Below are 27,432 nucleotides of genomic sequence, written 5' to 3'. Positions count from 1 at the left end.
AAATTTAGCTTAATTTTCAAAAGTCAAAAGTCAGAATCTTTTTAAAGATTCAAAGACTCAGTTCAGAATGTTACAGATCATGGACACTCTCACACAGCAGTCACTGTCATTGTGAGGCTCTATAAGGACTCGGTTAACAATGTGCGAGATCATGGATAGTTCCACACAGACATGTTTAGAATGTGACACACCTGAAGAAGGCTCCACGGACGAAACATTGTGTTTTCTTTCTTTTTTTCAGCATGGAATAAACCAATTACTTGTTCCTTTGCAGCCTACGCATGCTGACACATCTACCCACCTGAACTACTATGTTTAGAATGTTAACATTAAAATGAATCACACAAATCAACAGGACCAGCTCCCATCGATGACTGTTGCTATAACTCAGTGTATCAGTACTGTGGATTCATGCCAAACCATGACACTTTACTAGAACAGCCTCATGATCAACAGTAACATATTAGTGAGTTATCTAAAAATCAAGTTTGTAAATATCCTTGAAGGTGCAATTCAGGGTTATTGCTGGTTGTTGTGCTGTGAAGTTGTGTGTCTGCTCTATCTCCCTTTGTCCTGTCTGCAGGATACACAGGGTTCAGGCTGGTGAACGGCTCGGACTCCTGCTCTGGCCGAGTGGAGTTACAGTCCCTCTTTGGGGACTGGGGGACAGTGTGTGACCAATACTGGGACCTGACAGACACCAGTGTTCTCTGCCAGCAGCTGGGCTGTGGGAAGGCTGTAGCAGCTCCAGGACAGGCCTGGTTTGGACAGGGCAGTGGACCAGTATGGGCTGATGTGTTTGAGTGCCGGGGCAATGAGAGCCGTTTCTCACACTGCGCTGTCTCTTCATGGGGGAGTGCAGGATGCTCTCATGGACAGGAAGCAGGAGTCATCTGCTCTGGTGAGAATTGTGCATTTAAAACACAGTGACACCCCCTCTGCTTACACACAGCAGCACACTGTCTTCATGATTGACTGAAGGACTTCTCTTTTACACGCTACCAGTTAAAGGACAGAGATGCACAAATACAATTCTTAATGTATTTCAGTGTATTTACATCTTTAAAGATGTTAAATCCTACCAAAGATGTGATGATCTGCACGTATGGAGAAGGTGTGGATGCTTTCATTACACGCAAATTGTAGAGAAGCTTTTGACACACTATACATGTTACACTTACATTAATCTGTTTCTCCTTTAAACTCAATTTGTTCTATGAATTCAGTTTGGAAAGAGTGATGAGAAAATTCCCCAAATCATTCATATAAGACAATTATTTTTAGCCTCTAACTTGCACAGCCTTTGTTACGCATTCCACTCGCGCCGCTCTTCCTTCTTGCATTCCCACGCGCACGCCCTGTAAAACAAGCTCACGCCGGAAGTAACGCCAATCACCTTTCTCTCCCGTCTCTATTTTAGTTCTCCTTTTTCCTCACTTCCCCGCTCACTATTGCGGATTCTCTTCGAGCTCCATAGTGCGCATTTACCTCTTGCTTCTCTCCGGTTTCCGATCTCCTAGCCTGCTGTTCGTTTTCGGTTTCGCCTTGTGATTTGGATTGCTGCTTCCTCGTTTGTGCTTCCGTGTTCTGAACTACTTGCCTGCTTCCTGGATTCGATTTCGCCTAGTGTTTTGGATTGTTGCTTCCTCCTTGTCTCTCTGTGTTCCGACCTACTCACCTGCCTCCTGGTTTTCGTTTTTGCCTAGCATATCTGCTTAGTGTCTTTCTCTTGTCTTGAGTCCTGCATAGGATCCTATTGCCCTAGCAGCCCTGTCTTACAGAATAGTGAGCCAACATGGATCCAGCGGACCAGAACACCACCGCCACCACCACCTTTTTGCAACAGCAGTCCCAGGCTCTTCTACAACTGACCACTGCAGTTCAACGCTTAGTGGACCACACCACCCGGCCACCACCACCTCCAGTGGCTCCCGTGCCTGTCCCTCCCCTGGCTGCTGCTGCTTGCCCCTTGCCCCCTCCCACCCTGGAGAAATCTGAGGGTGACCCAGCAACGCTTCAGAATTTTTTAACCCAGTGCTGGATGGTCTTCCACCTTCGACCAGACTGTTTTCCCTCTGACAGAGAGAAGATTGCCATCATGGTCTCCCACCTCTTCGGTCTAGCCCTGGACTGGGCTACCTCCTTCCTTGCTCGGAATCTCCCTGTGACTGCTGATGTCAACCGGTTCTCAGCTGCCATGCAGTCCATTTTTGGTCAGCTCCACTCCCACCATATTGCCATCTCCCGTCTCACCTCTCTCACCCAGGGTTCCCGTTCTTTTCAAGATTATGCCATGGGATTCCGCCTCCTGGCCTCCCAGGTCCCCTGGAATGAAGAGGCTCTTATCCACCAGTTCTGCCAGGGCTTTTCTTCTGCTTTCCAGGACCACCTCACATATCTCCCATTGGACTTTCCCTCCTTGGAGCACCTCATCTCCCGTCTGTCTGAAATTGACATCAGGCTCCAAGAACAATGCTCCTGGCTTCTGCCACCTCCCGCCCGACCTCCTTCTCCAGGCTTTCTTCTGAGGACCGACACCACCGACTCTCCCAAGGTTGTTGCCTTTATTGCGGGGCTGCTGGCCATCTCCGAGCTTTATGCCCTCTGTCAAGGTCGGTATTCTTGCCCCTTCTGCCTCTTCTGGCCTCTTTTTGCCCGCACTGGTTTCAGGGGATGGATTCAAAGAATCTCTTCTGGCTTTTGTTGATTCAGGCGCAGAGGAAAACTTCCTAGACTCCGGACTCGCCACCACTTGGAATATTCCTCGCATCCCTGTTTCTCCCCCTATTCGCCTCCTCACCCTGGATGGATCCCCTCTCACTCTTGTTGAATGGCAAACATTTCCCCTTACTCTCCGCATTGGCACCCTCCACACTGAGAGCATCCAATTCCTACTCCTTCACTCTCCTTCCCATCCTTTGGTTCTTGGATACCCTTGGTTGAAGATGCACAACCCCCACTTTCACTGGTCCAACAGTGAACTACTCGCCTGGGGACCCAATTGTCATCATCGTTGTCTGCAGTTGCCTCTCAGACTTTCCTCTGTTCACATCTCCCAGGAGGACACCAGCGGAATCCCTTCTGTATATTCTGACCTGCACCTCACCTTCAGCAAGCAAAAAGCACTCTCCTTGCCGCCACACCGTCCCTCCGATTGCGCCATTGACCTACTGCCTGGAACTCTCCCTCCGAGAGGAAGAATCTACCCTCTTTCTCTTAATGAATCTGACGCCCTGGAGTCCTACATCCGTGATTCCTTGGAATCTGGCTTCATTCGCCCGTCTACTTCACCGGCCTGTGCAGGTTTCTTTTTCGTGGAGAAGAAGGACGGATCCCTGCGGCCCTGCATCGATTATAGAGGTCTTAATGAGATTACTATCGAGAACCGGTATCCCCTTCCACTCATTAACTCTGCATTGGAATCTCTTCAGGGGGCCTCTGTCTTCACCAAACTTGACCTATGGGGTGCCTACAACCTCATTCGCATCCGTGAAGGTGACGAGTGGAAGACAGCCTTCATTACTACTCTTGGTCATTATGAATATCAGGTCATGCCCTTTGGCCTGGCTAATGGTCCTGCTGTATTCCAGGGCTTTATGAATGACATTTTTAGGGACATTGTTCAGAAGTATGTTTTGGTTTACCTTGATGATATTTTAATTTTTTCTCGCAACATGGATGATCATGTCCTTCACGTCCGCAAAGTTCTCACCCGACTCATCAATAACCATCTTTATGCCAAGCTGGAGAAATGTACTTTCCATACATCCAGGATCCACTTTCTAGGCTATATAATCTCCTCTCTGGGTGTCGAGATGGACCCTGCTTAGGTCTCTGCTGTCCTGGACTGGCCCACACCCAAGAACCTGAAACAAGTGCAGCGTTTCCTAAGCTTTGCCAACTTTTACCGCCGTTTCATCCGAAACTTCAGTTCTGTTGTAGCACCCATCACGGCCCTTACTCGTAAAGGTCCTGGACAGGGAAGGTGGACCCCAGAGGCTGATAGGGCCTTTCGTCGCCTCAAGCAGAACTTTTCCTCAGCCCCAGTTCTCCGTCACCCCGATCCCTCTCTTCCTTTTGTGCTCGAGGTCGATGCCTCCGCTCTTGGGGTTGGTGCCATTTTATTTCAACGCCATGGTCCGAAGGGCACACTCCATCCGTGCGCCTTTTTTTCAAGATGCCTATCCCCTGCCGAGATGAATTATGATGTTGGGAACAGGGACCTTTTGGCCATCAAGCTTGCCTTGGAGGAGTGGAGACACTGGCTAGAAGGGGCCATCCATCCCTTTACTATCCTCACTGACCACAAGAACTTGGCCTACCTGCAATCTGCTAAACGCCTCAACCCCCGCCAGGCTAGGTGGTCCCTGTTCTTCTCCAGGTTCCGTTTTTTCATTACCTATACTCCAGGCTCCAAGAATCTCAAAGCTGATGCCCTTTCCCACGTTCACGACCCCACGGACTCCGAAGACTCTCCAGTGCCCATCGTGCCGCTTGACAGGTTCCTCGCAGCTGTACATTGGGACATCGAGGACAAGGTGAGACGGGCTCTCCGGAACCTCACAGTTCCTCCCCAGTGCCCCCCAGACCGACTCTTTGTTCCTGATTCAGTGCGCTCCACAGTTCTTCAATGGGGCCATGACTCCCGCTTCGCTGCTCACTCTGGCACCCGTCGTTCCATCGAATTCATTTCCAGGGACTTCTGGTGGCCTTCCCTAAAGTCTGATGTAACAGAATACGTACGAGCCTGCCCCACCTGTGCTAGGAGCAAGACCCCTCGGCAGAAGAGGGCTGGTCTCTTACAACCTCTTCCCATTCCTTCACAGCCTTGGTCTCATCTCTCGGTCGACTTCCTGATGGATCTCCCGAAAAGCCACGGTAAAACAACAATCATGGTGGTCATCGACCGTTTCTCTAAAGCTGCGCATTTTGTTCCTCTTCCAGCCCTCCCATCAGCCCGGGAGATGGCAGACCTTTTTGTCCAACATGTTTTCCGCCTCCATGGCATTCCAAAGGATATTGTTTCTGACAGTAAATTTTGGAAGGCTTTCTGCCAGACTTTAGGGGCATCCTCCTCCCTCACTTCTGGTTACCACCCCGAAGCCAATGGTCAGGCGGAGAGGATTAACCAGGACCTGCTGACTTACCTCAGGTCTTATGTCTCCGCTGCCCATGATAACTGGGCTTCCCTTCTCCCCTGGGCTGAATATGCCTACAATCCTCTATATACCTCCTCCACTAATATGTCTCCGTTTCTCTGTTCACTGGGCTATCAACCCTCGCTCTTCCCTCTCGGAGACAGAAGACTTCTGCTGATAGACTCCGACGCCCCTTTCCCCGTTTACGTCGAGACCAATTTCTCTGGTTGTCATCCAAGAATATTCCACTCCAGCAACCTTCCCGCAAGCTGGGTCCTCGCTTCATTGGCCCTTTCAGAATTCTATCCCGGGTTACCCCTGTTTCTTACCGCCTCGCCCTCCCCCCCCACCCTCAGGATTCACCCCACCTTCCATGTTTCCCTCTTGAAGCCTTAGCACAGATCCCCACTTTATGCTCGGCAACCTCGCCCACCTCCTCCCCGACTGATGGATGGATTTCCCACCTATACTGTGAATAAGATCTTGGACACCCGATGGCGTAGAGGTATCCGCCAGTTTTTGATTGACTGGGAGGGTTATGGTCCAGAGGAACGTTCCTGGGTTTCTGAAGTGGATATCCTGGACCAAAACCTTATTCGAGACTTCCTTCACACCCATCCCGCGCCAGCTATCAGGTCGTCAGGAGCCGACCCTGTGGGGGGGGGGGTTACTGTTACGCATTCCACTCGCGCCGCTCTTCCTTCTTGCATTCCCACGCGCACGCCCTGTAAAACAAGCCGCAAGTGAACGCCAATCACCTTTCTCTCCCGTCTCTATTTTAGTTCTCCTTTTTCCTCACTTCCCCACTCACTATTGCGGATTCTCTTCGAGCTCCCTAGTGCGCGTTTACCTCTTGCTTCTCTCCGGTTCCCGATCTCCTAGCCTGCTATTTGTTTTCGGTTTCACCTTGTGATTTGGATTGCTGCTTCCTCGTTTGTGCTTCCGTGTTCTGAACTACTCGCCTGCTTCCTGGATTCGATTTCACCTAGTGTTTTGGATTGTTGCTTCCTCCTTGTCTCTCTGTGTTCCGACCTACTCACCTGCCTCCTGGTTTTCATTTTTGCCTAGCATATCTGCTTAGTGTCTTTCTCTTGTCTTGAGTCCTGCATAGGATCCTATTGCCCTAGCAGCCCTATCTTACAGCCTTGACATGATGAAACGAAATCCTCTGGAAGTATCAGTGTATTCAGATATTCAGTAGTGCATTGAAAACAAGGTGTACATGGCTGCTTACTGTACATAGCAGAGGTTGTTAATATTTTCACCATTAAGTTATAAAATCACCAATAAAACCATTCTTGCTTGATGGTAGTCACTCAATGTGATAAATAATCACACAAATGAGTGAAATACAATATTCAAACAACATTTTGCTGTATAACTGTTAATCTTAAAAAACAATACTTTCTGATGTAGAAAGTGGGGAAATATCAAGTGAATTTTACCTGAAGATTGTATTGTTCTTGTAAGCTGCAATAAAACAAGTATAATCAATAAGTTGTGAACATGTCATTGTTCAAGATGATTCCTCTCATGTTATGAATGCAGGTCAGCATTTAAAACATCTATGGATCAGCTTTCTGGTAATGATGTGCAGTTGACCAAAACTTAATGATTTTTACAGGTTCATCCCTGTCAGCTCTAGACGGTGGAGTCCGGCTGTCAGGAGGAGAGAGTCACTGTGATGGTCAAGTGGAGGTTCACTACAACAGCACCTGGGGGAGACTCCTCCAGCACTCCTGGGGCTACAGAGAGGCCTCTGTGGTCTGCAGACAGCTGGGCTGTGGCTCTGTAGTGCTAATATACAACTCCTCTCTGTATGAGACAGGTGACAGTGCACTGTGTCTGACAGGTATTCAGTGCTCTGTAGTACAAGTCTATAACTCCTCTGTGTATGGGACAGTGACAGTGCTGTGTGTCTGACAGGTATTCAGTGTTCTGTAGTACAAGTCTATAACTCCTCTCTGTACGGGACAGTGACAGTGCTGTGTGACAGGTATTCAGTGCTCTGTAGTACAAGTCTATAACTCCTCTCTAGCCATTTGGTCTATTTGAAGTTTCTTTTTCATTAGTTTAACACATCAGTCTTCACTGTCATGGTATGGTTTCAATACGGTTTCAATATATGGATGAGCTGTTCTCCGGTTAGCGGCAATTGTAAAAATAGCCCTTCTTCCCTTCTTTGTTTAACCTAAAGAATTCCATGAAGAAATCCTTAATCATGAAACCATCACTTATAATAATTCATCCAGATTCACACGCTCACACTGGAGACAACAGCAGCCTATAATAGTGGACTATTTTTATGTATTCGGCTATGTAAGAAACAGACCAAAAGTAATTCTCTGATTGGGCTGTGAGCCGCCTGGGTGCAGCATTACAGTCCATTGCCAATTACCACTATGAAGACAATAAAAGTTAAAAAAATGTTAATATGTTTCCAAAACATCCACTTGTGATATTTTAGCTGCTTAGTTACACAATTAATATTACTATCAAGTGGTATAAAATCAGTACAACTTTGATTTTTTACAAAAACAGCAAGTGGTGTTCTTACTACATATTCTAAGAAAAGGATAAAACGTTATAATTTTTATTAAATACAGTATATAAATTATATAATGTTGGAACAAGCTTAAAACCATAACCCACTGTAAGTTACCAAGCTAAAGACTTTGATGCATAAAATATTTCTGAAGAAGGGGGAATAATGTGTATTTCTGTCCTACTGAGCAATCTTGCTTTTAGAAAAAATATAGCTAGTTTTTAATCAGTTTAATGTTGTAAACTGTAATACACAGTTTAAAACTATTAAAAGTCTAAATACATAAATTCTGTAACTGGAAAGCAATTGTTCCTTAGCATTGACCAGGATTCGAAACCAGATTTCTGGTGAAAGCCGAAATGCTTCACTTGCCATGTAAGCTTTCACTGCTCCAGCTGGCGGTTTTACAAACTACTGCATCCTATTTAAAAAAACCTGCGGTACCTTGCAAACCGTGCACTGCGAATTACTGCAGCATCCCTCGCACATTGTGACTAGCTGGATCTGTATATTGTGATACCTGCTGCACTGATCTGGTAGAGGCAGACTGGAGCCAGGAGGTCTGAGTAAAGCAGGCTGAGCAAACAGATAAAAGTGAAACTAAATCCAAAAACTTTCCTTGAGAGATCTACTCAGTCTGATGTCTTTGTCATCCTTTCCACTCTTAGGTGAGAATCACACTTCTCACTCCAACATCAGCTGACATCTTACCCTCTTTACAAAATGAATACAAAAGGTAAAAATCATCCCAGCCCCTAAATATCTCCTTTAAAACCCCTTCTCTTTCCAAAACCCAGTCAACAAACCTATTCTACAAACTTAACCAATGAAACTCCTTAACAGACTTTCCCTCACAACATACCAAATACCTGAAGATGACTAAATCTGTGCTTTGAGATACAGCAGGACAGATTTTATTTTGAAATCATCTGAATCACAATGACAAAACGCAGGTTACAATTGACAATGGACAATTTACAATCGACAATCAACAATCATCTATTAAAAATTAACTTATTGTGTAATTTGGAAGGCAAATGGTTAAATCAGCACATACTAACTATGACAAAGGGGTTTATAAACTTATCCTACCAATTTTTCTAGGGGTTTCATTTGTAATTACTTATCAGAATGACTTCACAACACAGTAGATAAACAGAAAAAATGAAACGTTACTGAATGTGCAGTGTATGGAATATAATTCAGTCATGAATTAAATATTAAGATTCTAATAGGTTACGGTAAAAAAAAAATTACATAATTAATATTTTCAAGGCAAACAATGTATAAATCTAAAAAATAGATCAGTATAAAAATGAGTTATCTATAATGGAAGCAATATGACATGCTCCAGATTGAACGTGAATGAATACTGAGCATCTGTGAAGCACTTGTTCGTTATGAATAGTTTGTACTATTACTATTTTTTTATTTTGTGTTCTCACTTACAAAGTACAACACTCAGAGTAAGGTGACTCACCAATGTTTAAATATCTTACCTGATATAGACTAGCGGTCAGACCACTCTTATGCAGTTTTTACATGTGGGGTTCTCGTGTACTAAAGCAACAGACTGGTTATCAGTGATTCAGCTTTCTCACACCACAGCAACTGACCACTGTAGTGACCACAGTTCCAAGAAAACATGTCCCAGCCCTCTGAGGACACACACACACACAGACACACACACACACAGACACACACACACACAGACACACAGACACACACACACACACAGACACACACACTGTGCTGGTGGACTATGCAGTATCTCTCACACAGTCACTGTACTGGGAGACTCTCCAGTATCTCACACACAGTCACTGCTCTGGGAGACTCTCAGTATCTCACATACAATCAATGTGCTGCTAGACTCTCAGTATCTCACACACAATCAATGTGCTGCTAGACTCTCCAGTATTTGACACACAGTCACTGTGCCGCTAGACTCTCCAGTATTTGACACACAGTCACTGTACCGCTAGACTCTCCAGTATTTGACACACAGTCACTGTGCCACTTGACTCTCCAGTATGTTACAGACAATCAGGATCTGAAGATGACAGCTAGTGGACTTTGTGTCTCCACTGTTTCTAATAGCAATCCAGTCAAATAGGTTCAAGAAAATGTAACTATGTGTGTACATTATGAATATCTATAAATATACAAAATATTCTGTAGTAATGGTAATAAGTACTTTTCTCTCTCTCCAGGCCATGATGATGTGAGACTGGTGAATGGTGCCAGTCCCTGTGAGGGTACAGTGGAGATTAGGTATAAAGGAGAGTGGGGGACAGTTTTTCAGGCTAACTGGGATCTGGATGATGCTGCAGTGGTGTGCAGACAGCTGGGCTGTGGATCTGCTCTATCAGCTCCAGGAAGAGCTCACTTTGGACCAGGGTCTGGATCAGTTCTGCTGGGATACATTTCCTGCAGAGGGTCAGAGTCTGCACTGAGGGACTGTGGAAACACTGAAGTGAAAGACTGGGCCATACCTCATGACTATGACGCTGGAGTGAGGTGTTTTGGTAGGAGTCACAAACTCTCTCAAAACTCTTCTGACTTTTGAAAATGATAAAAAAACAGTATATAACTGTTATACAGTATCTAACCAGTATATTGAAACCAACTGTAACTTACTTTACACTATGCCTGGTTTTTACAGTTACTGCTCCCTCTTTTACATGTTTTTATTAAAAACAAATATTATAAATACATTTTATAATTAAATAAAATATTACATAATTTTAATGTAGCAATTATACCTAAAATAACTCAAGTAAATATTATATTTATTAACTGATAATTATATTTCAAATTGTACCTGATTTGTGTGTTTCTGCAGAAGGACAATATGAAGTGTCTCTGTCTCTTTGAACCTCTGTCCAGGACTTTTATTAGTGTCAGTCAGTTTAAACAGCCAGGCTATGGTCACTGAGTCTGTATCTACTTCACTGTGCCTATATTGTTCAAAACTCTTAATGCCTACAGAGGCCACACAAGAGATGAGCTGCCTTCTAACTAAATACAATGCAACCTGCAGTTAGATCTCTCCATCTACACCCTGGATGTCACAAAATAAATAGGAGCTTATATCCCTATCCATAAAATGCACACTAAGCAGGAAAGACACTTCTAACCGATGTGTCTTTTACCCAGGAAACCCAAGTTCCCTAAAAACACAGAATAGCATGCTCTCTCTAGCAAGGTTCAGATACTTAGCTCCAGTAAGATTTAATTTGGATGATCACGAACTAGGGGCTCTTGTCTGACACAAGCCTCAAGTCCCATCTCCTCTGGACTTCTCTCTCTCTTCTCCTTCCTGCTTATTGTTTCTTCTTCCTTTTCTTCTTCTTAATGTGATCTCAAATTTTGTGTCTGTACTGCTCCTTGACAATCATTAATCCACAACTTACCTAGGTATACTAAGGTAAATTTTACAATAATTTTTGCTCAAGGTATCCCCCAGACCTTAGCAAACATCCTCACTGCTTTGAAGTTAGAAGTGTTTACTCTTCCAAGTTTCACAAACTTTATCTAAAATCTAAGAGACACTTCTCAGTTACCTAAAACTGTAACAGTGGTATTTTGGTGTCAGTTTTAGGTGTGTCTTAATGGTATTGTGGGCTCAGTGATGTAGTGGACTGTGTATTTAGCTGCACTACCAGCTGTCCAAGGGGCTGATTCTTGGTGGTGGAGTGACTGTCAGTCTGATTCAGATGAGCCCAGCATTTGAGAATTTAATGTGAGATTAGCTCTCAGCGTAGCATTGGATATAAATAGAAAAGAAAGAGAGCAGTTCATATTTTGCCTTCTTTAAGGTGGTCATGCATTTTCTTGCAATGCACTGTAGCCAGGAGCTGACTGCTAGACCCAGTTGTATGTAAGTAGAGCTGAACTCCATGAGATTGTGGTAGTCTCTGAGATCTGCTTTCATGTGGAGAAGAACAACCCTGGTCTTGTCCAGATGTGTGTCAGTGCCCAGGTCAGACTGGTCTGCTCCAGCAGTGCCAGGCTGTGACAGTCCTGGTGTTGTCCAGAGTGTCTGTCAGTGCCCAGGTCAGACAGTCCTGCTCCAGCAGTGCCAGACTGTGACAGTGCTGGTCTTGTCCAGAGTGTGTGTCAGTGCCCAGGTCAGACAGTCCTGCTCCACCAGTGCCAGGCTGTGACAGTCCTGGTCTTGTCCTGAGTGTCTGTCAGTGCCCAGGCCAGGCTGTGACAGTCCTGGTCTTGACTAGAGTGTGTTTCAGTACCCAGGTCAGACAGTCCCTGCTCCAGTCTCTGAACTGTGTGAAACCTGGAAGGAGAGACATGCTGTATGATAATCAACTATTCTAGAGTTTTTATTTGTTCCATGGGTGGTTCTCTTTTCAGCAGTTCAGTAATATCTATGGACATGCTGAGCAGCAGGACTTATAATAATAGTTTAAATGCTTAATTTGTTGGAACAGGAGCTGAGTCTCATATGGTCAAGACACCAGTCTGAATGCTGACCTGTGTCTCAGCTGATTCTGGGAAAATTTTGACAGATTTTCAATGGACTCCTCAGCAGTATCTATGGCCCTGGTGATGACAAAGAGAAAGACTTAACAATCCTGCATTCAGACACACCTACACCAGTCATTCTGTGTGTACTAGTCTCTTTCATTTCTTACTCAAGAGCTGTAATAAGACCCCTGTGACAGAGTGGGTTTTCGGGCTGCCTTTTCGCCCAGTAGAGGGTTGATACTTCTAGTAGAAGTAGAGAGCTGACACACAGTGTATGAGATGTGTTTCTTCTTGTCCTCAAGTTTGACCTAATAGCGAGAGACTCTTGGGCACTGATCGTGAAGTAATACAGATTTCTGCTGTCTTGCAGCTGATGCTGGGGTTCTGAGGCAAACACAAGGGGAATCACGTGAGAATGTTTTATAGGGTTCCCTAATGAGGACCCAGGTGATACTAATTCCCTTTTCATGCAAAAACTGGTTAGAGAGGGAACAGCTGGAGTGCCCTCTAGTAGTGTACAGTACAAGGACTTTTCATACTGTCACACCCCACACTGCAGTTTTAAGATTAAACACTTAACCTTTTTTACAGAAAACCAAAAACAAACTAACACTGTAAACCAAAGATTTTTAATATAATAGTAATAACTGTTTCTGCTGAAGGGAACGTGAGAGATCTGTCAAACTCTCAACACCCTGGCAGCATCATATCCAAGGAAAGGGAACAGACTGATTTGATCATTTAACAAGATGTTTTTGTATTTTTTACTGGACTTTTTTTTATTGTACAGCCTGTTGTAGTGAAAATCTTTATCGAGACTCAGGATTATGGACATTTTTTAGTTTGATTTAATGCAGCTCTTCTAGAAGCAGGTTGATTGGATTCACTTGGGTAGATTTAAACCCAGCAAAGTACCTCCAGACCTGACAGTTTTATGAGCTACCACATCCCAAGAGCTATAGAAGAATACAGGGTTTGTATGACTTGTACACGTTGTCTGATGATTTTAATTGTTGCTTAAGCATATCTCAAGGTAGATCTGGGCATGAGGCTTCAGTTTCTCTGACTGCTGTTGAGACCCCAGGAGCTGCTCCTACTGTCTGTCTAGATCTCAGTCCTGCTTCATTCTCTCTCAAGATCTCAGGTCTGTACAGAGTCCAGTCCAACTCTCTGACTGTCCTTCTGCACCTCTTCCTGGATGAAAGGGTGCTGAGGCTATATTGACCTGCTAATATTAAATTATCTAAATTTAAAAACTGAGTTTATTTTGACAGTTTATATGTCCGAACATTTAGAAATGCTACTTGAATTATTGAATAAAAAGATGGTTTTGTGCTGTTTTAAATTTAGGATTAAAATATTTAATACAAAAGATCTACACACAGTTATCTCTTTACATTTACATTACTGTGTCATGTTATGCACACTGTTAATGTGCTCTAATACTGCTACAGTTTGTCAGATGCTTTGTGTATACCTGTGTCACATGTCTGGTCAAGTCTATTGTACTGGATGCAGATGGATGTGTCCCAGATGGATGAGATTAAAATAAGCAGGCATCACTGTCACGCCAGAGCAGAACAAGACGTTTTAAACACAGAGAGGGTTCACTCTTATGTTTTAAATACAGTAAATACTAGAAGGGGAACTCATAAGAACCTCAGTTAATGTCTTGCAGCATTGTGAAGATTAAATGTCAACTTATCTTTAGGTACAGGAGTGCGGCTAGCAGGGGGCAGGAGTCTCTGCTCTGGTAGAGTCGAGGTTCTACGTGGTCCGTCCTGGAGTACGATCTGTGAGGCCGACTTTGACATGAAGGACGCAGAGGTCATCTGTCGCCAACTAGACTGCGGATTTCCGACACAGCTGCTGAGAGGGGCTCATTTCGGAGAGGGGCAGGGGCTGATCAGGACAGAGGAGATCCAGTGTCGGGGAAATGAGACCAGAATCCATGACTGTCCCACCTCAACCAGAGAGCATCAGAGCTGCACTCACAGCAGTGACATCAGCCTGGTCTGTACAGGTGAGAGCACTGCTGTCTATACTGATCCCCAGCTGTGTAAACACTTCAATATCTCACTCTGAGCTGCTCTCACAGCAATGAGATCGGCCTGGTCTGTACAGGTGAGAGCACTGCTGTCTATACTGATCCCCACTTATGTAAATACTTCAGTATCTCACGCTGGGCAGTGTGGGCTAATTAGTTCTCTTCATCATAGCTTTGCCCACTAACCTTTGAGAGCATTGTCTGTTCTACAGTGACATCATCTTTTTTAATTAAATACCTAAAGACAAAATGGCAAAAGTCATTAGTGTGTATGTCCTTGCTTTTTTGAAGGTATTTAGTAATTTTAAGACATTTTAATTTGCACGTTTTATTTGTTTGTCTTTTGCGTTTCGGGCCACCGTATATTGCACCCCAAACTAATATCTTTGGATCAGTCAGCGAGCTGCAGCAGGCAGTGGCCTTGTGATCATGTGATTTCCACATTGCTTGATTCATCTTTGTTTGTCACAGTGTGACAGATAATTACTCTTGTGTACTGAAGTTAAATATTCAATAAGTATGTGTAACTTTGAGAAGTTATTGTACAATGAACACACTGTTAAAATCAACCATTATAACACTGCATTCATACAGTACAGCTCCTGACTCCTCTGTCCTTTGTATAAAGACTATAGTGATGTTAATGCCGCACAGCTCCTGAGTCATCAGTCCTTTGTATAAAGACTAGAATGGTGTTAATGTTCTACTGACTCACCTGTCCTGTCTGCAGACTACAGTGGCTACAGGCTGGTGGGCGGTCCTGACTCCTGTTCTGGCCGGGTGGAGCTGCAGTACCGCGGTGAAAACAGGACAGTGTGTGACCAGTACTGGGACCTGAGAGACGCCACTGTTCTCTGCCAGCAGCTGGGCTGTGGGGAGGCTGTAGCAGCTCCAGGACAGGCCTGGTTTGGACCAGGCAGTGGATCAAGGGGGGTTGATGTGTTTGACTGCCAGGGCAATGAGACACATCTCTCTCAGTGTGCTGTCTCTTCATGGGGCAGAGCGGCTTGCTCTCATGGGCAGGACGCTGGAGTCATTTGTTCTAGTAAGAATCAACACATATTTATATTTTCAGAATTAATAAAGCTTCAAACAAAAGATCAGTAAGAGGTCAAATCCAAATCTCTCCCACTTACTCATGAAGCAGCCAAATCCATTTACATCCAAGTCAGCTACACCAGTCCAACAGTTCAAGGTGCCACTGAAAGCAGTCCTCTTACTGGAATCACCAAGCCTCCCTTCCTTTTCAAACTGTCCTGACTTCCAGCACAACCATAGTCACCTCTCACCCAGACCTTTATTCCCATAATCCTCTCTCATTTCCACAGAGGTCCAGCACAACTTCTCAAGACCTCAAGACCACCCTTCATTCCATGATTTCCTCCATCCTTATCTGCTTTCTCTTTTCCTTCCATTACCCACCTCTTCATGCTGTTCTACAGGAGCCTGCCCTGCAGCTAATTCCAGCTCCACCCTCCTTGTGTTATCAAACACACAAGTCAGTCCACATTCACATTCCTCATTCATAGCCCTGCAGTTTGTGCACCATCTAGTGTCCCAGTCACCTGCTGAGGTGCTGAGAATCCCTCCATCCCCTTACACGTGGGCTCAACTGACCTGCCCAGCACTGGCACATCCTCTTCAACCATGAGGAAGCTGCTGCACGGATGCAGCTGAAGTGAAGGAAGGGAAACTAAAAAAGATGTGCAGAGTTGTGGGCAGCCAGCCAGAATTTACACTGAACAGAGAGGAAGTGTGACATTAGAACTCGATGTCTTGCCAAATGTCTGAAACCATTTTGAAAATTATTAGGAATATGTTTATGACAATATGTTCTGATTTAATAAACTGGGGTGTGTCATGCTAATTTTATATGAAAAAAAATGTTGTTCCTGAAAACCCTTCTGTTATTATTCTGATGTGTGAATGACAGTAAACATGATGATTCATTTTTACAGATTCCTCCCTGTCAGCTCTAGACGGTGGAGTCCGGCTGTTAGGAGGAAAGAGTCACTGTGATGGCCGGGTGGAGGTTCACTACAACAGCACCTGGGGGAGACTCCTCCAGCACTCCTGGGGCTACAGAGAGGCCTCTGTGGTCTGCAGACAGCTGGGCTGTGGCTCAGTGGTGCAAATATACAACTCCTCTGTGTTTGAGACAGGTGACAGTGCTGTGTGTCTAACAGGTATTCAGTGCTCTGTAGGACAAGTCTATAACTCCTCTCTGTATGAGACAGGCAACAGTGCTGTGTGTCTGACAGGTATTCAGTGCTCTGTAGGACAAGTCTATAACTCCTCTCTGTATGAAACAGGCAACAGTGCTGTGTGTCTGACAGGTATTCAGTGCTCTGTAGTACAAGTCTATAACACCTCTCTGTATGGGACAGTGACAGTGCTGTGTGTCTGACAGGTATTCAGTGCTCTGGGGACGAGTCTCACCTGGTGAACTGCAGTTCTCCACAGACAGTCAGCTGCAACACTGGACAGGATGCTGCCCTGCTCTGCTCAGGTAGGAGCCATTCGAAGTATTTTTTTTATTTATTTTTAACATATGCACATTGATATGTAGGACATAAAACACAAACCCTAAAATATTTTTCACAAAATATAACAACCGGACCTGTCAACAACAGTTAATATATTGTATGAAGTGATTTTTGTTTTTATTTTAAGTCCATTAATATGGACTGGCAATAAACCAGGGATAAATGTTTGAAATTTGAGTATGATTATAGAAGAGATTCCATATATTGTTCAATCCAGTCATCCCATTCTGTAGAGATACAGTGTTTAGTCATCAGGTTAATGCACTGCTGACAACAGATGTGAGGCCTGTAATTCAAATTCATTAAGATCTCCTTTCTTGCAGTTGTAAGCAACAGAGATAAGAACTGAGAATAGTTCCCTGACAAGTCAATAGATTAATTAAAACAGATGGGAACAATGAAAGCTTACAGCCTAAAGCAAAAAAACGTTTTATCTATTTCTTTTTTTGATAAAGAATGATTGATGGGCAATACCGGAAGGTATGGATGTAGATGCACTTACTACATCATGAGCAGAGTATTGAAAAGTACTGGTTCATTATGGCAATAAACAACCTTTTTAGTTATATTACTGATATGTAATGTTTTTTATTGAATGAGCTGGACTTAAATGGATATGACAGGAAAGTAAGTATTAAAACATTCAGATTCCTAACAACTGTATTGGAGATAGAGTCACAGAATCCAGGGGCTGGAAGGATGTGCCCTTAAGCATCTTGGAATGCAATATCTTGCTTGACAACAGAGGTCTGGTTCAGGGTTTGAATTGAAGCGTATCCATTGGGCATTGCTGTAAGTCTGAATCATCAGATTTCTTCTATGTCTTACTGTGTGTACTCAATCAAAAGAAATATGCATAACACATTTCATTTTTCTTTCTTCAGAATTATTTTTTCCATGTTGTGTCACTCTGAGAAAGCTGAAAATGTAGGCCTGGTCCTATGAGTCTACTACCTTGGATAGAAATTTGAGACAGATTGAACAAATATAAAAAAAAATCTACATATTTTTTATGGAGACAGAACCTGGAATATTTTTTCACCTTCCAAAAATATTTAAAAAATAATAAAAAATTTAAGATACACTGGCAGAGCTAGATGGCCTATACAGTATATAGCATTTAAGCAGTATAAAAAAGTTTCTTACTAACTTATCGCTACCTAATCAGAATCTGATTGATCTTCACTTGACAGGCTGACAATGAAAAGTAAAGAAAAGCTTGGCTTTTGCTCAGAATTGCCCTGAACATCTGTAATAATAATAATAATAATTGCTTACGCTTACATAGTGCTTTTCTGGACACTCCACTCAAGGCACTTTACAGGTAATGGGGACTCCCCTCCACCACTACCAATGTGCAGCATCTACCTGGATGATGCGACGGCAGCCATAGTGCACCAGAATGCTCACCACACAGCAGCTATCAATGGGGAGGAGAGCAGAGTAATGAAGCCAATTCATAGATGGGGATTATTAGGAGGCTAGCATTGGTAAGGGCCAATGGGAAATTTGCCAGGACACCAGGGTTACACCCCTACTCTTTTTGAGAAATGCCCCAGGATTTTTAATGACCACAGAGAGTCAGGACCTCGGTTTTAACCCTAACCCTAACCTCCCTTAGCCTGTGAATGGTCAGAAATCCCTGACTGACAGCTATTTCTATCTATCCGTTCAGATTTTCTGTAGGCAGTCAGTTTGATAATAGGCTACAAATCCATAGTTTTCCCCTTCTTATAGAAAACGTTTTTCCCTTATAACTCTATAATATGAAATCCTCTATAATGCAATCAGAGATTTACCCTGCATCCTAAATTAACAGAATAGCACTAATATGATGCCCAAAAGTGAATGAAAAACTACTATATTTCTATTCTAAACCTCCATCACAAACTAGGAGAGAATGTCTTCAGCCTGAGGATGGCACAATATAGGAAACCAGAATCTTCTTAAATTACAAGACTGAGAGCTCTCTGTCACGACCACCAGCCAGCGGAGATCAACCCATAAGAAAACTAATCAGCACCAGCAGCGCGTTATTAATAGCAAGCGCCGCCGCAGGTGTTAACCCACCAGCACACGCTCTACCGTGCGGTACACTATTTAAACCATCCGCTGCTCAGTATTGAGTCTACTCTCTGAGAGCTCTACCTGGCGATTACTGTACCTTGTATCACTCTGGTTTTTGGACTCCTTTTGCCTTTTGACTTCGGACCTCACCTCTCGACTCGGATTGTTTGCCACCTGTGTTTGTCCCGGATTTTGACCCACCTTACTCCCTTCGACCACGATCTCTCCTCTTGATTTGGATTGTTTGCTTATATCGAACTCCCTGGTTTCTGAATCACCTATTCTCTTCGGACCACGAACTCGCCTTTTGTATTGATAGTACACCTGCTGTGTCTTCCGCCTACTCCTGCAGCTGCACAGGATCCATGTCTCTTCATCAGAAATTCCTTACCAAGGTTCACATTATTTAACAAGAATCTGAACTCCAGTTCTTCTCATCTGACATGCTTCTTCTCTCTTCCTTCCTTCAGTTACCTCTCTTTATCTTTGCTTATATTTCATCCTGTGAATTTTGACTCATGACGATTCTAATGACGAGGTAATTAGAGTAAACCAAAAGATTCCCTTTGTTCCTCTGTGCTTACCAGTCCTGCAGCTCTGTAAATTACTATTTTTTAGACTCCTAACTTTTTTTTCTAACGTCCTCATGTTAGCTTGAATGGCACCACACCAGCCACAATGATATATGTGTCTATATCACTGGGTACTGTCTCTCTCCTAGCCCAGTGCTCCCTCAGGCTGGTTGAGGCAGGAGGGGATTGTGTCAGTAATGTTTATAGATATGTGTTTATATCACTGGGTACTGTCTCTCTCCTAGCCCAGTGCTCCCTCAGGCTGGTTGAGGTAGGAAGTGATTGTGTCAGTCATGTTTATAGATATGTGTCTGTATCACTGGGTATTGTCTCTCCTAGCCCAGCGCTCCCTCAGGCTGGTTGGGGCAGGAGGCGACTGTGCTGGGAGGCTGGAGGTTTATCACAATGGCTCCTGGGGGACAGTCTGCGATGACTCCTGGGACCTGGCAGACTCTCAGGTGGTGTGCAGGCAGCTCCAGTGTGGAACGGCCCTTAGTGCTCCAGTTCCAGCCTCCTTCAGTCAGGGAACTGGACCCATCTGGCTGGACGAGGTGGGCTGTCTGGGGAATGAGTCATCTCTGTGGGAGTGTCCCTCAGCAGGGTGGGGACTGCATGACTGTGGACACAAGGAGGATGTTGGAGTGGTGTGTTCAGGTACAGGACTCCAGTCACACCAGGACTGTGTTCATATACTGCCAGGATCAAGCACAGTAACCCCTGTTCAAGACAAGAACAGGGACAGTAATGTGAAAATAAGCTTTATTGTAATAGTAATAGGGTGCTTGACATAATAATCCAAATATTCTCCAATTGGATTGTAATTTACAGAATGTTGACATTGATTAAAAAAATGTCAAGATTGTATTATTTTCTATTGAAAAACAGAATTTCATTACATTTATATAATTTGGGGAAAAAAGAAAATGAAATTATCTAATGTCACAGTAGTTAGCAGACACACTGTTTCTATCTGAGGTCTTTAATCTAGAAGTCTGTGTCAGTTCAGAGCAGGGTTCTCTCAGTCTGTCCACTTGTGTGTCCCCAGAGTTCAAGGAGCTGAGACTGGCCGAGGGCTGCTCTGGTCAGCTGGAGCTGTTCTACAATGGCACCTGGGGCAACGTGTGCTGGAATAGCATGAGTGAGGACACAGTGAGTCTGATCTGTCAGGAGCTAAACTGTGGGAAGAGTGGGCGTGTCGTTGATTCAGCCCCCAGACGGGACTCCGCTCCTCACTGGCTTGATGAATTTAAATGCCGCCCTCACGACTCCACGCTGTGGCACTGCCCCTCCTCTGCCTGGAACCAGAACCAGTGCACAGACTCTGAAGTGGCTTTGATCACCTGCTCAGGTAAGGACTCCGTCTTCCACCTGTCTGAGGGTCATAAGGGGCTGGATGTGTGTGTGTATGAAGGAGAGGGTGAAGGGGAAGGAGATCATGACTAGACTACAGACAGACCAGTGTTTCACTGTATTTGACCACACCCTGTGTTGGACAGTAAGACACTGAAGGTCAGGATTATGGTGGGATGACCCACAAGCTAATTTGACATAAATCTGTCTTCGGGTGAGGAAAACATTGACACCCAAACACGTCAATGATTGATTGGTTTCACAAACACTGCTCCTAGTAGCGTTTATTGCAATCTAAAAATGATGTTTGTGACTAACATGCTTGTCATTATTATCAAAACAAAAACAGGCAAAATACTTTGTGGTTCAAGAGAATTTTAAATTTCTTCATGGAAGAACAAGGAATGCCAAAATGTTTAATCTGTACACAACAGGTAACTGTTGTCAGAGAGCAATAGCAGTACTTGGAAAAGTGATTGTCTTGCTGATTTTATATTGCTTATCCCTAGTAAATAATGTTCTGTATTTATGGTGTTTATCTTGAGTCACATAATGCCTGTTTAGCCTTGCCCATTACTGATTATTTCCCACTTCTGAGACTGAACAATCTGCTAATAAAAAAATAAGGTGAGTCATCACTTATCAAAGGTGCTGAATGTTAGTTTTTTCAGACTTGTAAACTGAATTCCAGTATTTCTAATCCCTAATCCCAGAGTGCATGAAACTTTAAATCCAGCAGTTTACCAAAAGGTGTGCATGCAAGTCCCTCTTCAGACTTTCACACGGTGTTCATATTTTATTGCTCTAAAGCTGGCAATCACAGCATTTTCAAGTAGCAATTAATATTTGTTATATACACAATCCATACAACACATTAAAAAATGAAAGTAAATAAATATCTTATTTCAAAGATTAAAGGAGACATTATGACATTATGAGTACTGAAACCTGTAGCTAACGTACTCTGACATAATACACATCAATGTCATCATGCCCTGTATAATAATCTTAAATTAACAAGGTTTTTTATTCTTTTAGCTGACGAGAAGAAGTCTGTGCCTCAAAGCTTCAAATCCTGTTCCACAGCCTCAGGCCACGAAATATGTTCAAGTGAGTTTAAAAAATGTGTGCATATGTTGATAAATTAAATCAGTTTTAAATTGTGTTTCACAGGTATGTGCCATATACACAGATACTGTGTACACTTAAAAAAATCCAAACAGATCCAGTCAGTGCACTGAACCAGACAGCAGCCTGGTTGTATTTTGCTTTGATGTTTATAAGATGTGTCAAACCGGGAAGGAGGAATATAGATTGGAGCACAGGCTGGTGGGGTCTGTGTCTCTGTGTCTGTCAATCAGTGTTATTTTGGTCTCTAGATTCCTGGCCCCTCAGGCTGGTGATCTTTGTGTCTCTTTGTCTGTTAATCAGTTTTATTTTGGTCTCTAGATTCCTGGCCCCTCAGGCTGGTCGGAGGAGGAGGTCACTGCTCAGGAGGGTGGAGGTTTATCACAATGGCTCCTGGGGGACAGTCTGTGATGACTCCTGGGACCTGCAGGATGCCCAGGTGGTCTGCAGGCAGCTGGGCTGTGGCGACGCAGTGGGCACAGTGGCTAATACATCATTTGGACAAGGGAGTGGCACCATCTGGCTGGACGAGGTGAACTGCAGGGGCAGTGAGCTCCACCTGAGGGACTGCTGGCACCTTCCCCTGGGACAGAGCGACTGTCGGCACAAGGAGGATGCTGGGGTCACCTGTACAGGTGAGTGGGAGCAGCTGGACGTCCCAGGGTGTTCAGGGCTGCTCTCAATACAGGAATACTGATGTAAATAATAAAAGCCAACACAAGCTCTGCTTGTTAAGATGAGTGCTTCTGGCCATTAAATACTCTTTATTGCTGCAGTGTGTGTTTCTCTGGGTCCATCATCACGCTTCCCTGCTCTCTGAAACTCAACCCATCACTTTTATGTTTTTCAGGTTGGGGATCTCAAAACCATCCAGTGACTACAGGTAATACAGTTTGGCAGAAGAGGATAAGAGACATTTCAGTTTGTCTAAATGGTCCTGCTGATTCTCAGGAGTACTGCTGTCTATAAACCGTGGCATCTCTGTGTTTCATTTTTGTCAAGAAGAATAGAAGAACTGCTGTGAATCTCCTCATCAAAACCATTTTATCCTGTGTTACAGCTCTTCCTACTTCAACCAGCACTTCGTCTGTGAAAACAGGTAAATCCTCCAGTTTCTAATCTCTGTCCAGATGAGCTCACAGTAACTTTACTGTTGTCTAAGATGCTTCTTGCCACTATGTGGTTGAGAAAGAAGATCATTTCCTGATCTGTCTACCTCTCCCTCAGGCAGCACCAGGACAACACCCCAGACACAGCCGCTGGGAGGCCTGTCTGCCTCGCCCCTGGTCCTCCTGCTGCTGGGTGCTCTGCTCTTCGTGGTGCTGGCCCTGTTAGTGGGGCAGCTGATCCAGAACAGGAAGCTGAGGAAAGGTAGGGAGGAACTCATCTCTAGTGGTCATTACTGTCACTGTCATAGAACTCAGATTTCTATACTGAACTTGAGGAAGAAATCAAAATTTAAAATCAAGGTGAACCTGTCTAATTTAAAGGTTTGCTGGATCTGAACATTATTAATAGGGTAGAGAAATCCAGCCGAAGCTTGAAAAAGATTATCAACAATTACAGATGGAGATATGAGGAGATTTGCCAATCAAGAATCATAACATTTATGTGCACAAATGTCCAAAGAAGGTTTAGCAGCGAATTATTGATCTTGTACTCCACTCCCTGCATGTTAACCCTGAGTGTCTGTTTCCTCACACAGCCCTATCTAAGGGAGCACTCGCCCCCTATCATGATGCCGTCTATGAGGAAATAGAGTACAAACTGGCCAGAGAGGGAACCTACAGCGCCCCCAGGAGAGGTGAGTGGAGAGAGTCTTCAGGTGTGATTAGTCTTCACACTTGAGGATGATATTGTTACAATGCGTTGGTCAGGATCCGGACGTATGTGAAACAGACACTGGGAGGAGTCGATGAGAAACTGGGCAGGTTGACGAACAGTGGGGCGTGATGACTGTGCACTGGTCCTTGGGGAGGTGTGGTCCTGGCGTACAAGTCCAAGGGAGTCCAAAGAAAAATCAAGGGTGAAGTTCAAAAGTCCAGAGCCGGGTAATCCAAACGAGACAAGACAAGACAAGGTTTAGGAACTGGAATGGGATCCGGTGCAGGGACAGGGAATAAAACAGGATCACGAGGCCAGGCACTCTGAGACCCAGACTCAGCTTGGTCAGGATGCCGATAGGAGGCCTATGCCCTCAAGCCGCGGGCGTAGGGCGACTTGGTGGTAGGCGGGCCTCCTGGCATCCGTCTTCCAATGCAGAACCCAGAATAGTGTGAGTATCTGGCTTATATAAGGGGGGCTGGATAGAAGGCAGGTGCACAAAATCAACTAAAATGTGAAAGAGCCCAAGCGCCCTTAAGAGGAGGGATTACAATCTTGACAGATCTGAGTACTTACACTTGTAGAAAATCTCACACAAAAACCCACACTGGTTTTAAACCTGTAGAGTTTTCTTTCTCAACTGCTGTTAAAGTAAGTGAAGAAAATGAGCATAAACTCTGTGTTTCTGTTGACACCCTGTCTTCTCCCCCAGTAAGAGACAGTGCTGACTGACTGCAGCTATTACTGATCTGCCCTCCTGTTCACAGGAAGATTCCTCTCTGATGAGCTGCCCTCTGGATACGATGATGTGGAGGACAGTGAGGGAGACCCAGTACCAGGTGAGTGGAGGTGGAGTCAGGGGGCTCAGTGTAGGAGTGGGGGGTCTTCAGTCCAGTACTCACTCTCATCCCAAACCAGGCTGACATTTAGAGAACTTGAGTAGAAAATCCTGAATCTTACAAATCTTACCAAATATGTTCTATTCCTTACAAACTCTCCTCTTCAGTGTTGCCTCACGCTAACCAGCAGATCACAGAGGCTGAGTAACACTAGACCTGGTCAATACTGGGGTGGTAGACAGGGTGCTGCTCTAATTGGTTTTGATAGAAAAGGAGATGGTGCCTCAGGTCCAGAATGATGACTGAGAAACTATGCTGCAAAAACTGCCTTTCAGATCACATGTTAAATTAGGGACCCTACAGTCTTGGCTTAACTATACTTAACCACACAGCATTTAAAATCACATTTAGAATTAGACTTGACAGTAACTTTGCAGCTCTGTGGTCAAAGTAACTCAGAGTCCTGAAGTGTAAATTCTCTGTCTCTCTGTGTGGTTCAGAAGAGTCGATACCCTCTCTGAAAGAAGAGATCCCAGAGCACTATGATGATGCTGTAACTGTACCTCAAAGCCCAGATGCCTTGTCAGGTGGGTTATTTCAGTCCAGTCAAATGGGAAACTCTGCACAAATCTAAGTGAGTCTGAGTCTGCTGCCAGTGTCCAGCTCCTCTTCAGTTTCTCAAAGTGTCCACATCACCACTCTCTCTGTCCAAATACAGTCAACCTTTCTCTGCGCTGTTGTCCTTCAATGTCTTAATTGAAAATCTAGAAATTGTTCTTACAGAAGTGAATAGGACTAGAAATTGGGTTAATTGATCTTCTGTACTTAGAGCCTGGAGTTTGAGTTCCAGTGTGATGTTCAGTTAATCAGTTGGTTCTGATGAACTCCAGCAGTCCTGTGCTCTAGATAACTCAGTGTTCTGATTTGTGACAGTGAAGCTGTGCTCTGTGTGCTCTAGGAGAGCTGATGTCCTCTGTGAAAGAAGAGGCCCCAGAGTACTATGATGATGCTGTAACTATACCTCAGAGTCCAGATGCCTTGTCAGGTGGGTTATTTCAGTCCAGTCCCAAAGAGAAACCTTGCACCAATCCCAGAAACTCTGACTCTCTCTCCTCTCTCTATGCACTGCAGAGCACATCACACTGAGTCTGATTATTCTGCTGCCAGTGTCCAGCTCCTCTTTACATATTTCACAAGAATTCACAGCATAGCGCTCTCTGTACTGATACAGGCTGCACTGTTGTCATTCACCATCTCAATTAAAAAAAATGGAATGGGTTTGAAATGTATAATAGAATAGGGCTGCCTGATCCCCTGTAATTTAAATTTGATGTGTTACAGTGTTACATCTATGAACTGGCTTCATTACTCTGCTCTCCTCCCCACTAATAGCCGATGTGTGGTGAGCGTTCTGGCGCACTATGGCTGCCGTCGCATCATCCAGGTGGAAGCTGCACATTGGTGGTGGTGAAGGGGATCCCCATTACCTGTAAAGCGCTTTGAGTGGAGTGTCCAGAAAAAGCGCTTTATAAAGTGTAAGCAATTATTATTATTAATTACAGTAAAACTATCTCTGTGTGCTTCAGGAGACCTGATGTCATCTGTGAGAAGAGGCTCCAGATTACTATGATGATGCTGTAACTGTGCCCCAGAGCCCAGACACTGTGTCAGGTGAGTTATTATAAATTAGACTCAGGAGAACCCCCTGTAATCAGCCTACACATGCCTTCATATTAATTAAATTAAACACTAGCTCAATTACAATAAGAAAGAAGGGGTCTCAGGGAGACAGGCCAGTCAGAATGACAGAGACATTACTGACCTGCTCTTCTGTTCACAGGGAGACTCCTCTCTGATGAGACACCCTCTGGATACAGTGCGGGCGACAGTGAGGGAGACCCCATTTCAGGTAATGGGGCTACAGCCAGGGGCCTCAGTGTGAAAGAGGTAGTTCAGGAATAGAGAAGATGACCCCCAGTAATCCATCTCTGTGCCACTCTCATCCAAGACAAGAGGGTACCAGGTCTAAGTGGTGGCTCAAATTGTGCTTTATCCTGCAGGGATCAATAGAAGCTAATACAGATTGAGAGTCTTGATTGCCACAAGCTTTAAACACTTAGATCAGGGTCTCTGCAAAACCCACCCACTGTCACACCCAGCCAATCGGATGCTTTCAGTATCGTTTTCTGGCTATAGTCCAGCCAATCCCTGACCAGGAGTCCTGAACTCTACATGTCAGCCTAGTGTTTCCCTGTCCTGTTCAGCCCTGATAGAGGCCTGAGATCACCTACCGATCTGACCAGAGAGAGGTCTTCAGATACCCAAAGAGAATTTTAGAAAATACTGTCAAAGCTTTTCCGCACTCTGGTTTTATAACACTGGTACATTGTTGGTAAGTAAAATCTGAAGTAATCATCAATTTGTTCTAAAAGGTACATTTTTAATTTTAATTCAAATGAATTCCTATAAAAGCTTTGGATTATAATATACTTTCACTAACTTATTCATCTGACCAATCGTATTCACGTCTTAAGTATAACATTCTTTTTTGTAATCCTGTCTAATATTATTCGTTTATATAATTAATGGTTGTTAAAATCACACTTAAAAAAACATACTGTACCCATGCATAAAAAATCATGGGTCCAATTCTAAATCAAAAATGTCATCTAGGAGAGTCATTCCTGTCCATCAGCCTCTCCACAGCCTGTCTCTGACTCTGTGTCTCTCTGTCAGGTGTCCCCCACACTGGTCCTGGAGTGGACAGGGTCCTGCCCACACTGCCCCCTGAAGAACAAGCCCCTGCCCCTGACAGGACTGACTATGATGATGTTGGGGACGAGTCTCAGGGAGAGGATGGGTTCTATGAGACTGACAGGGCTGTCTGA

The 27,432-nt window shown here is 44.2% G+C and overlaps 1 protein-coding gene across 1 annotated transcript; it reads left to right on the top strand.

The window, feature by feature from the left end:
- Positions 1-67: 67 nt before the first annotated feature.
- LOC148671506 (antigen WC1.1-like) lies at positions 68-27,432 on the top strand. Its single transcript, XM_088631053.1, has 15 exons — positions 68-111; positions 546-901; positions 13,889-14,194; positions 14,949-15,263; positions 16,177-16,404; positions 16,629-16,727; positions 19,743-20,057; positions 20,449-20,798; positions 22,312-22,516; positions 23,109-23,252; positions 23,587-23,685; positions 24,473-24,544; positions 25,045-25,131; positions 25,503-25,589; positions 27,281-27,432. Exons 1-15 carry the CDS (start codon positions 68-70, stop codon positions 27,430-27,432), a joined length of 2,859 nt encoding a protein of 952 aa, XP_088487179.1.

This window comes from Lepisosteus platostomus, chromosome 5, assembly GCF_059453375.1.
Source record: "Lepisosteus platostomus isolate fLepPlt1 chromosome 5, fLepPlt1.hap1, whole genome shotgun sequence".
Lineage (NCBI taxonomy): Eukaryota > Metazoa > Chordata > Actinopteri > Semionotiformes > Lepisosteidae > Lepisosteus > Lepisosteus platostomus.
Note: the sequence above shows the minus strand (reverse complement) of the source record. Positions and strands in the feature narration are given on the sequence as shown.